Consider the following 15,182-nt stretch of genomic DNA (forward strand, 5'->3'; position numbering starts at 1 on the left):
GAGGAATTTACTCCTTACCCACCTTTCTTAGCCTGGGTGTTTGATTTCTCAAACTGCTCCATCTCCAATTTCAATAAGCAGGAGTCCTTGAGGTCTAACCAATTTCCATCAATAACCATACTCATTTTGTGGCCTTTATATAAAATACAGCAGTTGAGGCTATAAAACGTGGGAGCAATTTAAATGTTTGTGTTGCTATGTTTTGCCTCATAAAGTGCCTAATCTGCAAACTGAACACACTGGCAGAACCAGCTATGGGCCTCCATGGACTCATGAGAAGCTGTCAGAGTGAAACCAAAAAACATAATTAAGGAAACCATTTTCTCAGAACTAAAGGGACAATCCCTACAAATATTTGTGATCTTAGAATCCCCCTGAACAGGCTAAGTGACTCTGAAGACTCACCTGGGAGAAAGTCTCCTTGGTCTTTATTTCCTCCTCTCTTTACATCATTTTGAATTAAAATGCAGTTGGAGTGAAATTTGTGGGGATAATGATGTCTTTTCCTTGTTGAATTTTCTTTCTAAATAATGGATAAAGGTTTTGAACAGAAATAGTAATCAAATGAAAATGACAAAATAAAACCCCAGAAAAATATCTCCTTGAGAGGAAATGGTTGTTGAAAGCATTCAAACTCAATCGAGCACAAAGGCTGGTTATTTGTTCATAGGAACAATTCTGAGAAATTATAAGAATTTATTATATTAAATAATAAACTGGAGACTATGCATTATTGTATTTAAACGGCACCATCTCTTGACAGAGCTGGGGAACTGCCTGTATCACTACTGAAAGCTTTTTAGAGTCGCCATGGTAACATTTCATATGATCACTAACCTTTAACATGGTTAGATATGTGTTACATGTATTTTTCTTGGAAGCTCAGGACTCTAAGTTGAAACTATTCTTATATGGAAGCAAACTAAGAAATTTCAAGAGATGTAAATGAAACTCCTGGGAAGACTTCCCTAACCATGAAATTAAAGATTTCAGGAAGAGGGTCAATCTTAATGTATGAATTTCTCCCTTAGAGAGCTTGCCTTTGGGGTTAGCGACAGCTTCAGTTACAGTCTGTTAAAATCCAGGTGCTCCTCACTTCTCTGATCACTCTTCCTTCCCCTACACGTCCTCCTTCTTTTCTTCTTCTGAGCATCTTTCTGCAGCATTCCTGGAGGTTACCTGTTCATGTCCTGTCAGTTACTCACTGTCTGAACTTTTAGGGGCAGACTCACTGGGTGATTTCTGTTTGGGAACAGACTGGTAGGTGATGGGGCCAACATGGAAAGGGCAGGCCAGGTGGGGGGTAGTAATAAAAATGGGAGCGGGTGCCCTGGGGGGAAAATGCTGGAAGGGAAATCAAGAGAGAGAAAGGGAGCCTCCAAAGCCACATTTTATCTTCATCATAATTTAACGAAGACTCAGGCATAACCAGGGCTTCCCTGGTGGCTCAGCAGTAAAGAATCTGCCTGCCAATGCAGGAGGCACAGGGGCCGTGAGTTCAACCCCCGGGTCAGGAAGATCCCCTGAAGGAGGGCATGGCAGCCCACTCCAGTATTCTTGTGTGAAGAATCCCATGGACCGAGAAGCCTGGGGGGCTACAATCCATGGGGCAGCAAAGAGTCAGACAGAACTGAAGTGACTGAGCACGCACGCAGGCAGGCATAACTAGAAATGTTACTTCTTTTGATTTTTAAAATTTTTTGACTTGGAACATTTTTTTCAAGTCTTTATTGAATTTTTCATAATATTGCTTCCGTTTTATGTTTTGGTTTTTTTGATCCCAAGGCATGTGAGACCTTAGTTCCCTGATCAGGGATCAAACCTTCACCTCTTGCATTGGAAGACACAGTCTTAACCACTGGACCACCAAGGCAATCCCCACTAGAACGTTCCTAAAGTCCCTTTCAGGTATTCACTTCCTCTCCCTCTTCCTCACAACTTCTGGTTACTTCCACATAAGACCTCAGTGCAAAGAGGAAAGAAGAGTGAAACAGATAGCAAGGAAAGAAGGTTAGCAAGACCTCTCCTGTCTTGCCTACCCTTTACTTGATAGAGAATAGCATTTTAAAAGCCTCTTATTTTTGTGTGTGTTCCTGACAAGTGACACAGTTGATGACTGTGTTTGCGCTGGCCCACCTGCTCTGACACCTCCTCCTCTCTCCTCTACTTTAGGATGGCCCTTCCAACATTGCTTCCTTTTCTCCTTCTCTGCTCAGTTTTAAAAATATTTCACTGTCACTTTCCTCTATCAGCAGCTGGTAGTAAATTTGAACTCCATCTTTGTCTGGTGAGGAAATGCCCCCATTTGCTTCACCACATCCCTGTTTGAAATCTAAGCCCACCATCCACCTCACAAGTACCTCTGGTTTCTTCTTTGTTAATTAATGTACATCTTTAAGCAGCTCAGTAAAAACACAGAATCTCCCACTCCCTTCCTTCTGCTTGCCCTGCTCACTGCCCTTGATTTGCAGAGCAAGGGGCTTTGGCAAACGATCAATCTCCAGATTTCTCCCATCACTGCCCCTTAACATGCTCACAAACAGATAAAATCAAATTCAGGGGCAGTCCAGAAGTTTCTAAATTATTGTTATCTACCACCCTTGCACCAATGTATCAGCAGCAGAAAACCACTCATTACTACTGATAAATACAAAAGGTGAGATAAAGAGAGTGGGGAGTGGGGAGCATTTTCTCTGCCTTTGCATTTGAATTCAGAGCATAAGCAACATTAAGAATTTTATGCAGTGCCTAGAGAAGTATATTCTGGCACCACATTCGTTATACAGACACATTTTTATTCTATTTTTTTAAAAAAAAATCTTGTGTGGTTTTTGTTGTTGTTGCTGCTGCTTGTTTTTTGGCCACACAGCATGTGGGGTCTTAGTTTCTTGGCCAGGGATTGAACCTGCAACCCATGCATGGGAAACGTGGAGTCTTAACCAGTGGACTGCCAGAGAAGCCCAAAATCTTATGTGTTTTTAATAAAATTTTTGATCCCATTGAACCAACCTACATCTAAATGTATCAAAAAGATCATCTTTAGCTACTACTTTTAAATTTACCTTTGAATTAAAACTTTTACTTTCTCTTTCAGTTCAGTTCAGTTCAGTCGCTCAGTCGTGTCCGACTCTTTGCGACCCCATGAATCGCAGCACGCCAGGCCTCCCTGTCCATCACCAACTCCCGGAGTTTACCCAAACCCGTGTCCATCGAGTCAGTGATGCCATCCAACCATCTCATCCTCTGTCGTCCCCTTCTCCTCCTGCCCCCAATCCTTCCCAGCATCAGGGTCTTTTCCAATGAGTCAACTCTTTGCATGAGGTAGCCAAAGTATTGGAGTTTCAGCTTCAACATCAGTCCTTCCAATGAACACCCAGGATTGATCTCCTTTAGGATGGACTGGTTGGATCTTCTTGCAGTCCAAGGGACTCTCAAGAGTCTTCTCCAACACCACAGTTCAAAAGCATCAGTTCTTCGCCGCTCAGCTTTCTTCACTGTCCAACTCTTACATACATACGTGACCACTGGAAAAACCATAGCCTTGACTAGATGGACGTTTGTTGGCAGAGTAATGTCTTTGCTTTTAAATATGCTATCTAGGTTGGTCATAACCTTCCTTCCAAGGAGTAAGCATATTTTAATTTCATGGCTGCAATCACAATCAGCAGTGATTTTGGAGCCCCCCCAAATAAAGTCTGACACTGTTTCCACTGTTTCCCCGTCTACTTCCCATGAAGTGATGGGACCAATGCCATGATCTTAGTTTTCTGAATGTTGGGCTTTAAGCCAACTTTTTCACTCTCCTCTTTCACTTTCATCAAGAGGCTCTTTAGTTCTTCTTCACTTTCTGCCATAAGGGTGGTGTCATCTGCATATCTGAGGTTATTGATATTTCTCCCGGCACTTTCTCTTTAGGGAAATGCATAACCATTAATAGTAATGCACAACTTTTTTAGATTTAGACAGATCTGATAATGACTATATGTTCTGCAAAAGAAGACAGTGTAAAAGATGCCTTTTCTTGTATTAATAATACACTCTTCTTAATAATCTTGGAAAGGAAAAAATAAAGCAAACTCACAGCTTTGCATTTCTTAACAAATACTTTCTCTCATTATATCTATTATTGTAGGTAAGAATACCTTAGAAGAAATGGAATAGCCCCCTTAGTAAAAAAAGAGTCCAAAATGCAGTACTTGGATGCAGTCTCAAAAAAGACAGAATTATCTTTGTTCGTTTCCAAGGCAAACCATTCAGCATCATAGTAAGTCTATGCCCAAGTCTATGCCCCAACCACTAGTGCCAAAGAAGCTGAAGTTGAATGGTTCTATGAAGACCTACCAGTTCTTCTAAAATTAAGACCAAAGAAAGATGTTCTTTTCATCATAGGGAATTGGAATGCAAAAGTAAGAATTCAAGAGATACCTGAAGTAAAAGGCAAGTTTGGCCTTGGAGTACAAAATGAAGCAGGGCAAATGCTAACAGAGTTTTGCCAAGAGAACACACTGGTCATAGCAGACACCTTCTTTCAACAACACAAGAGATGACTCTACACATTGACATCACCAAATGGTTGATACCAAAATCAGATTGATTATATTATTTGCAGCTGAAGATGAAGAAACTCTATATAGTCAGCAAAAATAAGACCTAGAGCTGACTATGGCTCAGATCATCAGCTCCTTATTGCAAAATTCGGGCTTAAATTGAAGCAAGTAGGGAAAATATCATTCAGGTATGACCTAATGAAATCCTTTATGATTATACAGTGGAGGTGAGAATAGACTCAAGAGATTAGATCTGGTAGACAGCCAGCCAGAAGAACTATGGACAGAGCTTTGTAACATAGTACAGGAGGCGGTGACCAAAACCTTCTCAAAGAAAAAGAAATGCAAGAAGGCAAAGTGGTTGTCTGAGGAGTCCTTACAAATAGCTGAGCAAAGAAGAGAAGCTAAAGGCAAAGGACAAAGGAAAAGATATACTCACCTGAATGTGGAGTTCCAGAGAATAGCAAGGAGAGATAAGAAAGCTTTCTTAAGTGAATACTGCAAATAAATAGAGGGAAACAATAGAATGGGAAAGACTAAAGATCTCTTCAAGAAAACTGGAGGTAACAAGTGAACATTTCATGCAAAGATGGGCACAATAAAGAAAAGAAATGGCAAGGACCTAACAGAAGCAGAAGAGATTAATAAGAGGTGGCAAGAATACACAGAAGAACTATACAAGAAAGTCTTAATGACCCAGATAACCATGATGATATTGTCACTCACCTGGAGTCAGACAACCTGGAGTGTGAAGTCAAGTGGGCCTTAGGAAGCATTACTATAAACCAAGTTAGTGGGGCAGATGGAATTCCAGCTGAGCTATTTAAAATCCTGGAAGGTGATGCTGTTAAAATGCTGCATTCAATATGCCATGAAATTTGGAAAACTCATCAGTGGCCACAGGACTAGAAAAAGTCAGTTTTCTTTCCAATCCTAAAGAAAGGCAATGCCAAAGAATGTTCAAACTACCACATAATTGCACTCATTTCACATGCTAGCAAGGTAATGCTCAAAATCCTTCAAAGTAGGCTTTAGCAGTATGTAAAGAGAGAAATTCCAGATGTACAAGCTGGATTTACAAAAGGCAGAGGAACCGGAGATGGAATTGCCAACATTCTTTAGATCACAGAAAAAGCAAAAGAATTCCAGAAAAACATCGCCTTCTGCTTCACTGACTACACTAAAGACTTTGACTGTGTGGATCACAACAAATTGGAAAATTCTTCAAGAGATAGGAGTACCTGACCAGTTTACTTGCCTCCTCACAAAAGTGGTTATAGGTCAAGAAGCAACAGTTCGAACCAGACAGGGAACAACTGGCAAGTTCCAAATTGGGAAAGAGTATGTCAAGGCTATATATTATCACCCTGCTTATTTAACTTAAAAGCAGAGTACATTATGTAGAATGCCAGGCTGGATGAAGCACAAGCTGGAATCAAGATTGCTGGGAGAAATATCAACAACCTCAGATATGCAGATGATACCACCCTAATGGCAGAAAGTGCAGAGTAATTAAAGAGCCTCTTGATGAGGGTGAAAGAGGAGAGTGAAAAAGCTGGCTTAAAACTCAACGTTCAAAAAACTAAGATTATGACATCTGATCCCAGCACTTCATGGCAAACACACAGGGAAAAATGGAAACAGGTTTCATTTTCTTTGGCTCCAAAATCACTGCAGATGGTTAATGCAGCCATGACATTAAGACACTTGCTCCTTGGAAGAAAAGCTATGAGAATCCTAACAGCATATTAAAAAGCAGAGACATCACTTTGCCAAGAAAGTTTCATCTAGTCAAAACTATGGTTTTTCCAGTAGTCATGTACAGATGTGAGAGCTGGACCATAAAGAAGGCTAAGCACTGAAGAACTGATGCTTTCAAGCTGCGGTGTTGAAGAAGACTCTTGAGAGTCCCTTGGACTGCAAGAAGATCAAACCAGTCAATTCTAAAGAAAATGAACCCTGTATATTGATTGGACTGATGCTGAAGCTGAAGCTCCAGTACTATGGCCATCTGATGCAAAGAACTGACTCATTGGAAAAGACCCTCGTGCTGGGAAAGATTGAGGGCAGGAGGAGAAGGAGGCCATAGAGGATGAGATGGTTGGATGACATCATCAACTCAGTGGATGTAAGTTTGAGCAAACTCAGGGAGATGGTGAAGTTCATGGAAATCTGGCATGCAGCAGTCCATGGGGTCACAAAGAATCAGACTCAATGACTGAACAACAACAATAAATAATTCTATTTTGCTTTGGGTTTGTATTAACACAAAAACAGAGCTGCTATTTTATGCTGTGCCCTGTGTGTAAGCATTGTGGGTTAGTGTTTTTGTATTTGTTACAGTATACTGTTTATTTATAAAACACTAAATGAAAGAAACTAGCTACTGTATCATATCTATTCAAAGCAAATAAATTCACAGATTTAAAATGATAGCATTTGTCGCAGAAAGGAAACTTATGTTACCACCAAGTCCAAGCCTCGTTTCTACCCCCACCCTCACCCAGACAAGAAGAGAAGGAAAGTAAACTCCGTCATAGCAGGGTTCTTTTTTTTTTTTTTTGCTCTTGTTGTTTACCCAACTGGGTAGAAAAATAATTGGTAAGCAAGAGGTAGTCAACAAATATGTTGAATGAATACAAAGTCTGTCCTAGCCTTGAACTTTTTTCATTATGAACATGCTATCATAATACAAGAAAATTATTGTCATTAATTTTGTACTTTTATTTTGAAAAGTACAAACTTAAAGTTGCATAAATTGTGCAATGAGTACTTATATACTCTACCACAATCCATTCATTTTTAACATTTTCTCACATTTGCTTTATCTTCCTTGTTAAATAAACCATCCTCTAACTAATTAAGAAAAAGGACATCCTCCTGTGTAAATATGATGTAAAAATCACCCTCAGGAAACTTAATTTTGATGCAGCAGTATAATTTAATACTCACTCTATACTGAGCATTTCCAAATTTTTCCCCAGTCAAATTTTATAATATTTTATTTCCTAATCCAAAATCCCTTCAAGGATCATGGGTTTTATTTCCTTATCACTTTTATTTATTCACTTTTAATCCAGAACAGTTCCCTAGCCGCTAGTTTATTTTTTTCTCTTCTCATTATATTGCTGTTTTGAGGAATTCATTCCAGATGTTTTGCAGAATGTCTCTCAACTCGGGGCTGTACAGTTTCTTCTTCATAATTAGGCTCAGGACAGGTACTTAAGGTCCCTGGAGAACCACTCGGGGATTGGTTCCTCACAAAGCATCAGATCAAGGAGCATGTGACCTCAGTCTCTTGCATCGTTGATGGCAGGAAGCTTGATCGCCTGGTTAAGGGACACCAGTCATATACTTCCTTTGTAAATGCACCTTTTCCCTTTGTAATTAATAAGTAACCTGAAGGAAGTTAGACTCTTGTTCCCGACAGTTCACCCAGTGATTTTAGCATAAATCAGTGAGTCTCATCTGAATTAATTATAGCTATGGTGTTTAGAGAATGAGATCCTTTCTTTATTCTTGCTATATTTTTTGTCACCATTCTTCTATAAAGCAGAGCTTTATCTTCTGATTTCCCTTATTTTTAAAAAGTTAGTTTTGAATTGTTGTACGCATTAAAGCTTATTTCTGTGGTTACTACTTTTAAAAAACTTCTTTAAATTCATGACTTCTCTGGAAGGACTAATTGAAATATGTTTGCTGTACTTACTACTGTCTCATCTTCCATAAGTATCTATTAAAAATTAAATTAAAAAATACACTTTGGACAAAAAAGTGTTAATCTGAGAATAAAAACTTATGATGTTTTCTACTCAGATCAATTAATTTAAAGCACCAAAATACTTAGCTTTAGGAAAGAGATAGGGATCGTAATTATTTTAGCACTCAGTTATTTGGGTGGCTATCAAAAGAGTGGTAAGGTAACATGTAGACATGCTAACTTTTGGGTGTTCCTTTTACGTAACTCAATTTCCTTTTCTGTCTTTATTTTATATCAAATCAAGATAAGTAAATTTATTTACCTTTGTTTCTAGAAAGCCTCTTGGCTCTACACAAAATTGAATCACAGACTCTGTTTCTTTATCTCTTAAAACTTAGTAAGATGTTGACCTTGTTATCCAAACGAATCTAAATTGCATTTTCGTGCTCAGATTGAATGAAATGCTCATCCTTCAATTTTTACATATAGGAAGCTACTGTTTTCTACACAGAGCAGTAAGATAGACAGGAAAATGTCACATATCTGTAATACCATCATTAATAAACATGTATTAAATGTACCTCGATGATATCCTAATTGTTTGTATGTTGAAAAAGCCCACTCCCAGCTGGTATGTTCAACCTGCTGAAAGTGGAAGGCTTTGGGGACTCCAGCTCTGCCACAGCCTGCCATTGGCCCAGTCTGTGGGAGGTTTGTTTGTCACTCAGCGCCTGCCACGTCACAAGGGAAACGGTCTCTGTTTAAACACCTCTGGGTTTTCCTCACAGCACTGAACATGTTCCCGTTATTGGCCAAAGTAGGAGAAGGACTCTACTAATGCTTAACCTGCAGGCCCAGGAGGTTGTGAAACTCTGTGTCCATATAGTTCATGATGTTGGGGTCAAGGTTACTTGGATAGGGTCAGCTTATCCAAACATTCTACTGGGGATTTTATGTTCCTGTTTCTTTTCTCAACTCTGATCTCTTATTTCTTTGTGCAATGGCATATTTGGGAGAAATTTACCTGTCTTCCAACTACTTGGAGGAAAAATAGTGTTCCTCCCAATTTTCATACATTTAGCAACTATTCTAAAAGAAGGTTATAAGTTGGGTGCTTAGACTATCTTCAAGAAAGAAGGCAAAACAAACTCAAAGATGGTGAATTTTTAAAATTGAACATTCAACAGGCATAGATCGTCAGGAATAATAGGAATGATTTAATTTTTCTCATGTGAATTTCACACACTAGAGTGGGGTAAATTAAAAAAGAAAAATTCATGTCCACTGGAAACTTCAATATGACCTTTTTGAGAAATAGAGTCTTTGTAGATGTGATTCATTAAGGATCTCAAAATGAAATCATCAGGATTTTAGACACAGAGAGGAAGCCATGGGAGATAGAGGCAGTGATTGGAGAGACGCTGTGCCTCAGCTGAGGATTTTTGGGAGCCCCCAGCAGCTGGAGGAGGCAGGAAGGAATCTTCCTGGAGCTTTGGTGGGAGCCTGATCCTGGCAGCACCTTAAATTAGGATTCCAGGAGAACTGAGTGAGAATAAATTTCTGTTCTTTTAAGCCACCATATTTGTGGTAAATTATTTTAGCAGTCCTAAAAAACTTGTGGGCTTCCCTGGTAGCTCAGTGGTAAATATCTTCCTGCCTATGGCAGAGATGTGGGGTATCCCTGGATCAGGAAGATCCCCTGCAGAAAGAAATGGCAACCCACTGCAGTATTCTTGCCTGGAAAATCATATGGACAGAGGAGCCTGGCAGGCTACAGTCCATGGAATCACAAAAAAGTTGGACATGACTTAGCCACTAAACAGGAGCAACAACAACAAACTCATACACACAATGAAGAGAAATCTGGTGGATTTTTCACTGGATTGGTAAAAGAGCTGTGAGATTCCTTGGCAATTAAGCCTCATGACAAAGCCTAGTTTTCGGAAGTGAACAGTAAGTTTGTATGTGAGATGAAACTCTTTGCAAACAAATGTGACAATCCAGATGAATGCCAGGAAAGCTATTAAAGATATCGAGAAATCCTTCAGGAAAACTATGCCATAGCAAAAGCCCCAAATCATCTCTGTACGCCTTTCAATAAGTCAAGAACAATGAGAAATACGTTTACACCATACTTGGGTTTAGCATTAAATCCGTGGGGATAGTTGTCTTCATTCAGCAAAGTCTGGACACCTGCTGTGGTTCAGATGCTGCTCTCAGCTCTGTAAGAGGCATCCGTGGGCAAAACAGAGATGCCCGATTTTATGGAGGTGCTAGTTTAGCAGGAGATGACAGTAAACCTAATCAGCAAGTAAATTACATAATGAGTTAGAGAAGGAACTGTGCTAGAGAAGAAAAAGAGGTAACACATGCAGGAGAGATCAAGGGTCCTCAGTCTGAGGAGATGGTGTGGATTATGCTGGGGCAGTCAGTGTGTGACAGGAAAGAATAAAGTAGACTCCATATTGAATCTGTTCCTTCTGTGTTAACTCTGTGTTCTAGGGCTGGGGAAGAGAGAAGATGAAAATAATGTGAAGAACCCAGCTGAGGTTCATGGTGATGATTTTAAAGTGAATTCAGTAAAATGACACAAGAATAAAACACGTATATAGCTTTAAAATTTTTCTTATAGACTTTAAAAAAGGAGAAACAGGTGAAATTGGTTTTATGAACTTATATATATATATATATATATATATATATATATAACTCAGTTTGCTATACACCTGAAACTAACAAAACATTGTAACTCAGTTCAGTTCAGTTCAGTTCTGTCGCTCAGTCGTGTCCGACTCTTTGCGACCCCATGAATCGCAGCACGCCAGGCCTCCCTGTCCATCACCAACTCCCGGAGTTTACCCAAACCATGTCCATTGAGTCAGTGATGCCATCCAACCATCTCATCCTCTGTCGTCCCCTTCTGCTCCTGCCCCCAATCCTTCCCAGCATCAGGGTCTTTTCCAATGAGTCAGCTCTTTGCATCAGGTGCCCAAAATATTGGAGTTTAAGCTTCAACATCAGTCCTTCCAATGAACACCCAGGACTGATCTCCTTTAGGATGGACTGGTTGGATCTCCCTGCAGTCCAAGGGACTCTCAAGAGTCTTCTCCAATACCATGCAGATGACACCACCCTTATGGCAGAAAGTGAAGAAGAACTAAAGGGCCTCTTGATGAAAGTGAAAGAGGAGAGTGAAAAAGTTGGCTTAAAGCTCAACATTCAGAAAACTAAGATCATGGCATCTGTCCCATCACTTCATGGCAGATAGATGGGGAAACAGTGGAAACAGTGGCTGACTTTATTTTTCTGGGCTCCAATATCACTGCAGATGATGATTGCAGAAATGAAATTAAAACATGCTTACTCCTTGGAAGGAAAGTTATGATCAACCTAGACAGCATATTAAAAAGCAGAGACATTACTTTGCCAACAATGGTCCATCTAGTCAAGGCTATGGTTTTTCCAGTGGTCATGTATGGATGTGCTGTGAGAGTTGGACTATAAAGAAAGCTGAGTGCCGAAGAATTGGTGCTTTTGAACTGTGGTCTACAATATAAGATAAAAATTAAATTTAAAAAAGTGAGTAGTATTTCTATCCCTGGCCATGGTGCAAGAGATGCAGAGAGAAAAAGCAGGCATATTGGAGAGGGCTTCTTTGGGGATGAGTAACTTTGGGGAGATTTTCAGGACAGTGAAATGAACCAGTTAATTAAGAGACAATGGTTTGCTTACAGCTCTTAAGAGATGAGCTTGTTTTTGCTGGGGCTGAAAAATTTCATAATAAAACTAGTCAAATACACACGTATTTGCATTTTTCAGCATAGGTAAACAGATTTGACTAAATTTATAATATTAAAAATAATTATTTTTCTAGACACGGCAATATTTGACTCAAGTTAAAGATTGGTTCTTTCTGGGAAGTGGAGCCCTGGTAACCTTCATTTTTGTGTTGCTGCTGTTTTGTATTGATATTGTTTCACAATGTGTACATTTTTGTAGGAATAAAGAAAAATTCAAAAGCCTATTTTTTTTGGAGTTCTTTTAATTTTATATAATCTCTCTCCTGAAGAAAACATGGGATTTTTAAAAAATAACTGAATAACATTGTCCTGTGTGTGTTTGTGTGTGTGTGTATAATACCATGTTAGATAATACATACAAAGGAGAGCCACAGTTAGCAAGTATTTAATAAAGAAGGAAACCCCAGACTGTGTCATCCCAAAATATGCTTCTTTGACATGAAAATTATGTTGAGCTGAAGGCAATTAAGAAGCAGTAAATGCAGGAAAAGCTCCCCACTTTCTGCCTAAAGCAGGAATTTTCCCTTTTTGCTGGAGTCAGACTCTTATCAGCCCAGATAAAGTCAGCTGAGGACTCTGCAAACAAACCTGTTTCCCTTAGCCCTTTTATCCTGAGTTACTTCTTCACTCTTTACTACACCAAACCCCTTTGTCTTGTTAATTCTTCACAAATTTATTGTTTCTTGGTCCAAAAAATACAAGTGATTCCTTCCAGGTCTTCACTCCCTTATGAAGGCTCCTGTGTACATGTATAAATTCTGTAACATTTGTGTAATTTTCTTCTATTAATCTGTCTTTGTCAGTTTGATTTTCAGAAACAGCCAGGTACTCTCAAAGTGTCAAGGAACATGCTTTTCTAGCCTTATGCAACAATCCTGAGCATTTTTTGTACACGAGCTAAATCAGACTTCACCAGGACAGACAAAACACCAAAGCGGGTGGCTAACCACAGCTGTACTCTGCTGGTATCAGTGTTTTCTCAGGACTGCTGAGGAGTCTCTATCCATGTGCTAAATTAATGTCACAATTGAGGAGACAGCCATGGTTCTTTCCCTTCTGTGACCTGAGATCTACCCTTGGCTGGGGGCAGCAGCCATGGTTTGCAGGGCCCATGGCTTTTTACAATAGCCTTTTAAGCTTGAGGTGACTGAAAGCTTTAAAATGAGCCACTACACGCTTAAGTCTGTATGATAATTTGAATTTAGCAAAAAGTTTAAAGCTGCCATTATTTTTTCAATGTAAATAATGTATTTTTTCTTTTCATTATGGTTCATCACAGGATATTGAACATAGTTCCCTGTGCTACAGAGTAACATCTTGTTGTTTATGCCTCCTATATATAATATATGTAATAGCTTACATCCACTAATCCCAGACTTCCAATTCATCCCTCCCCAACCCTCCTCACCATTGCAACCACACATCTGTGTGTGAATCTATTTCTGTTTTGTAGATAAGTTCATTTGTGTCATATTTTAGGTTCCATATATGAGATATCATATTATGTTTGTCTTTCTCTATATGACTTACTTCACTTAGTATACTCTCTAGATGTTGCTGCATATGACCTTATTTCATACCTTCTTATGGCTACGTAATATTCCACTGTACAATATATTTATACCACATCTTCTTTATCCATTCATCTGTTGATGGACATTTAAGTTGTTTCCATATCTTGGCTATTGTGAATAGTGCTGCTATGAATGTAAGGGTACATGTATCTTTTTAAAAAATTAATTTATTTTAAAATGTAACAGATGAATATTTTTAATGATGAAAGGTACAATTAACAAAGAATATAGACCTCATAAACCATTAGGCATCTAACAGCAAAGAAACAAAGGTATATAAAGCAAAAATCAGAAGAAATATAAGGAAAAAATATAATCATAGTGAGACATATTAACATTTCCCTGAGAATATTTTATCAGGGCAGAAAAAATAAGAATAGGAATATCATGAATGATGTCATTAATAATTTAAATATATTTATATTATATTAATCTTATATCCTACATAAATATATTTAAAATTTTATATCTCATAGATCGTTATTAGATTTCCATAGGACATTTACAAAAACTGGAAAAAGATAAGCACTACTAAATTTCAAAAAGTAGAATTCTTTTTTGTGTGATCCAGTTATACATATACACATATATCATTTTTGAAATTATTTTCCATTATAGTTATTACAAGGTATGACTATAGTTCAATAGTCAATCACAAGATATTGACTATAGTTCCCGGTGTTATACAGTAAACCTTTGTTGCTTGTGGCATATCTATTATTTTAAATTAGAAAGCTAGCATTCTACTCATACTAAGTCAAAGTGGAATCAAAATGTCATAAATTTTTTAGTTAGCCAAAAATTCATATGTTTTCTAATACATATATAATACATATTATTTATATATATGTATGCAAAAACTTTTCTACTATGCTTGATAAAGGCTTGAGAAAGAACATAAAAAAAGAGATGGAGAAATTGGAAAAAATAAACTAAATGAAATAGAAGCACTGAATATGAAATAGAAAAAGTGAAAAAAACTAGATAAAAGTAAAAGATTTTAAAGTATTCCAGTTGTTTTTAAACATGGCTGCTCATTAGAAAACTACCTGGAGCTCTGGAGGAAAAAAAATCAATACCTGAGCATTTATATTTTTCAAAAAATTTCAAGATAATGTTGATATGCATCTGGATTTTAAAAGTGATTGCAGGTTTTTCTGTTAAATAGTAGTTTTGGTGATATAGATTTCTATTATTTTTCTGTTGACCAATCATGATACAGTGGTATTAAGTGAGTAATAGTTACATAATCACAATAGTAAAAGATGTTTATCAGTTTTCACAGTCAATAGAAAGTGAAGTGGCTCAGTCATGTCTGACTCTTTGCAACCTCATGGACTATAGCCTGACAGGCTCTTCCATCCGTGGGATTTTCCAGGCAAGAACACTGGAGTGGGTTGCCATTTCCTTCTCCAGGGTATCTTCCCGACCCAGGGATTATTTCCGGGTATCCCACATTGCAGGCAGATTCCTTACCTCTCTGAGCCACCAGGGAATCCTCACAGTCAATAGCCAGACAAAAAATAAAAGGTAATAACAATTGCAAGCCATACTGGGAATG

At 38.3% G+C, this 15,182-nt stretch overlaps 1 protein-coding gene across 1 annotated transcript in view; it reads right to left on the bottom strand.

The window, feature by feature from the left end:
• Positions 1 to 62, bottom strand: part of ASIC5 (acid sensing ion channel subunit family member 5) — a 31,433-nt gene extending 31,371 nt beyond the window's left edge. The window contains exon 1 of the mRNA XM_081544532.1: positions 23 to 62. Coding sequence (XP_081400658.1) covers positions 23 to 62 — 40 coding nt within the window. The remainder of the gene's footprint in view (positions 1 to 22) is intronic.
• Between the last annotated feature and the right edge of the window lie 15,120 nt (positions 63 to 15,182).

The sequence above is a fragment of the Giraffa tippelskirchi genome, chromosome 11 (genome assembly GCF_054371585.1).
Source record: "Giraffa tippelskirchi isolate mGirTip1 chromosome 11, T2T-mGirTip1v1.2.pri, whole genome shotgun sequence".
NCBI lineage: Eukaryota > Metazoa > Chordata > Mammalia > Artiodactyla > Giraffidae > Giraffa > Giraffa tippelskirchi.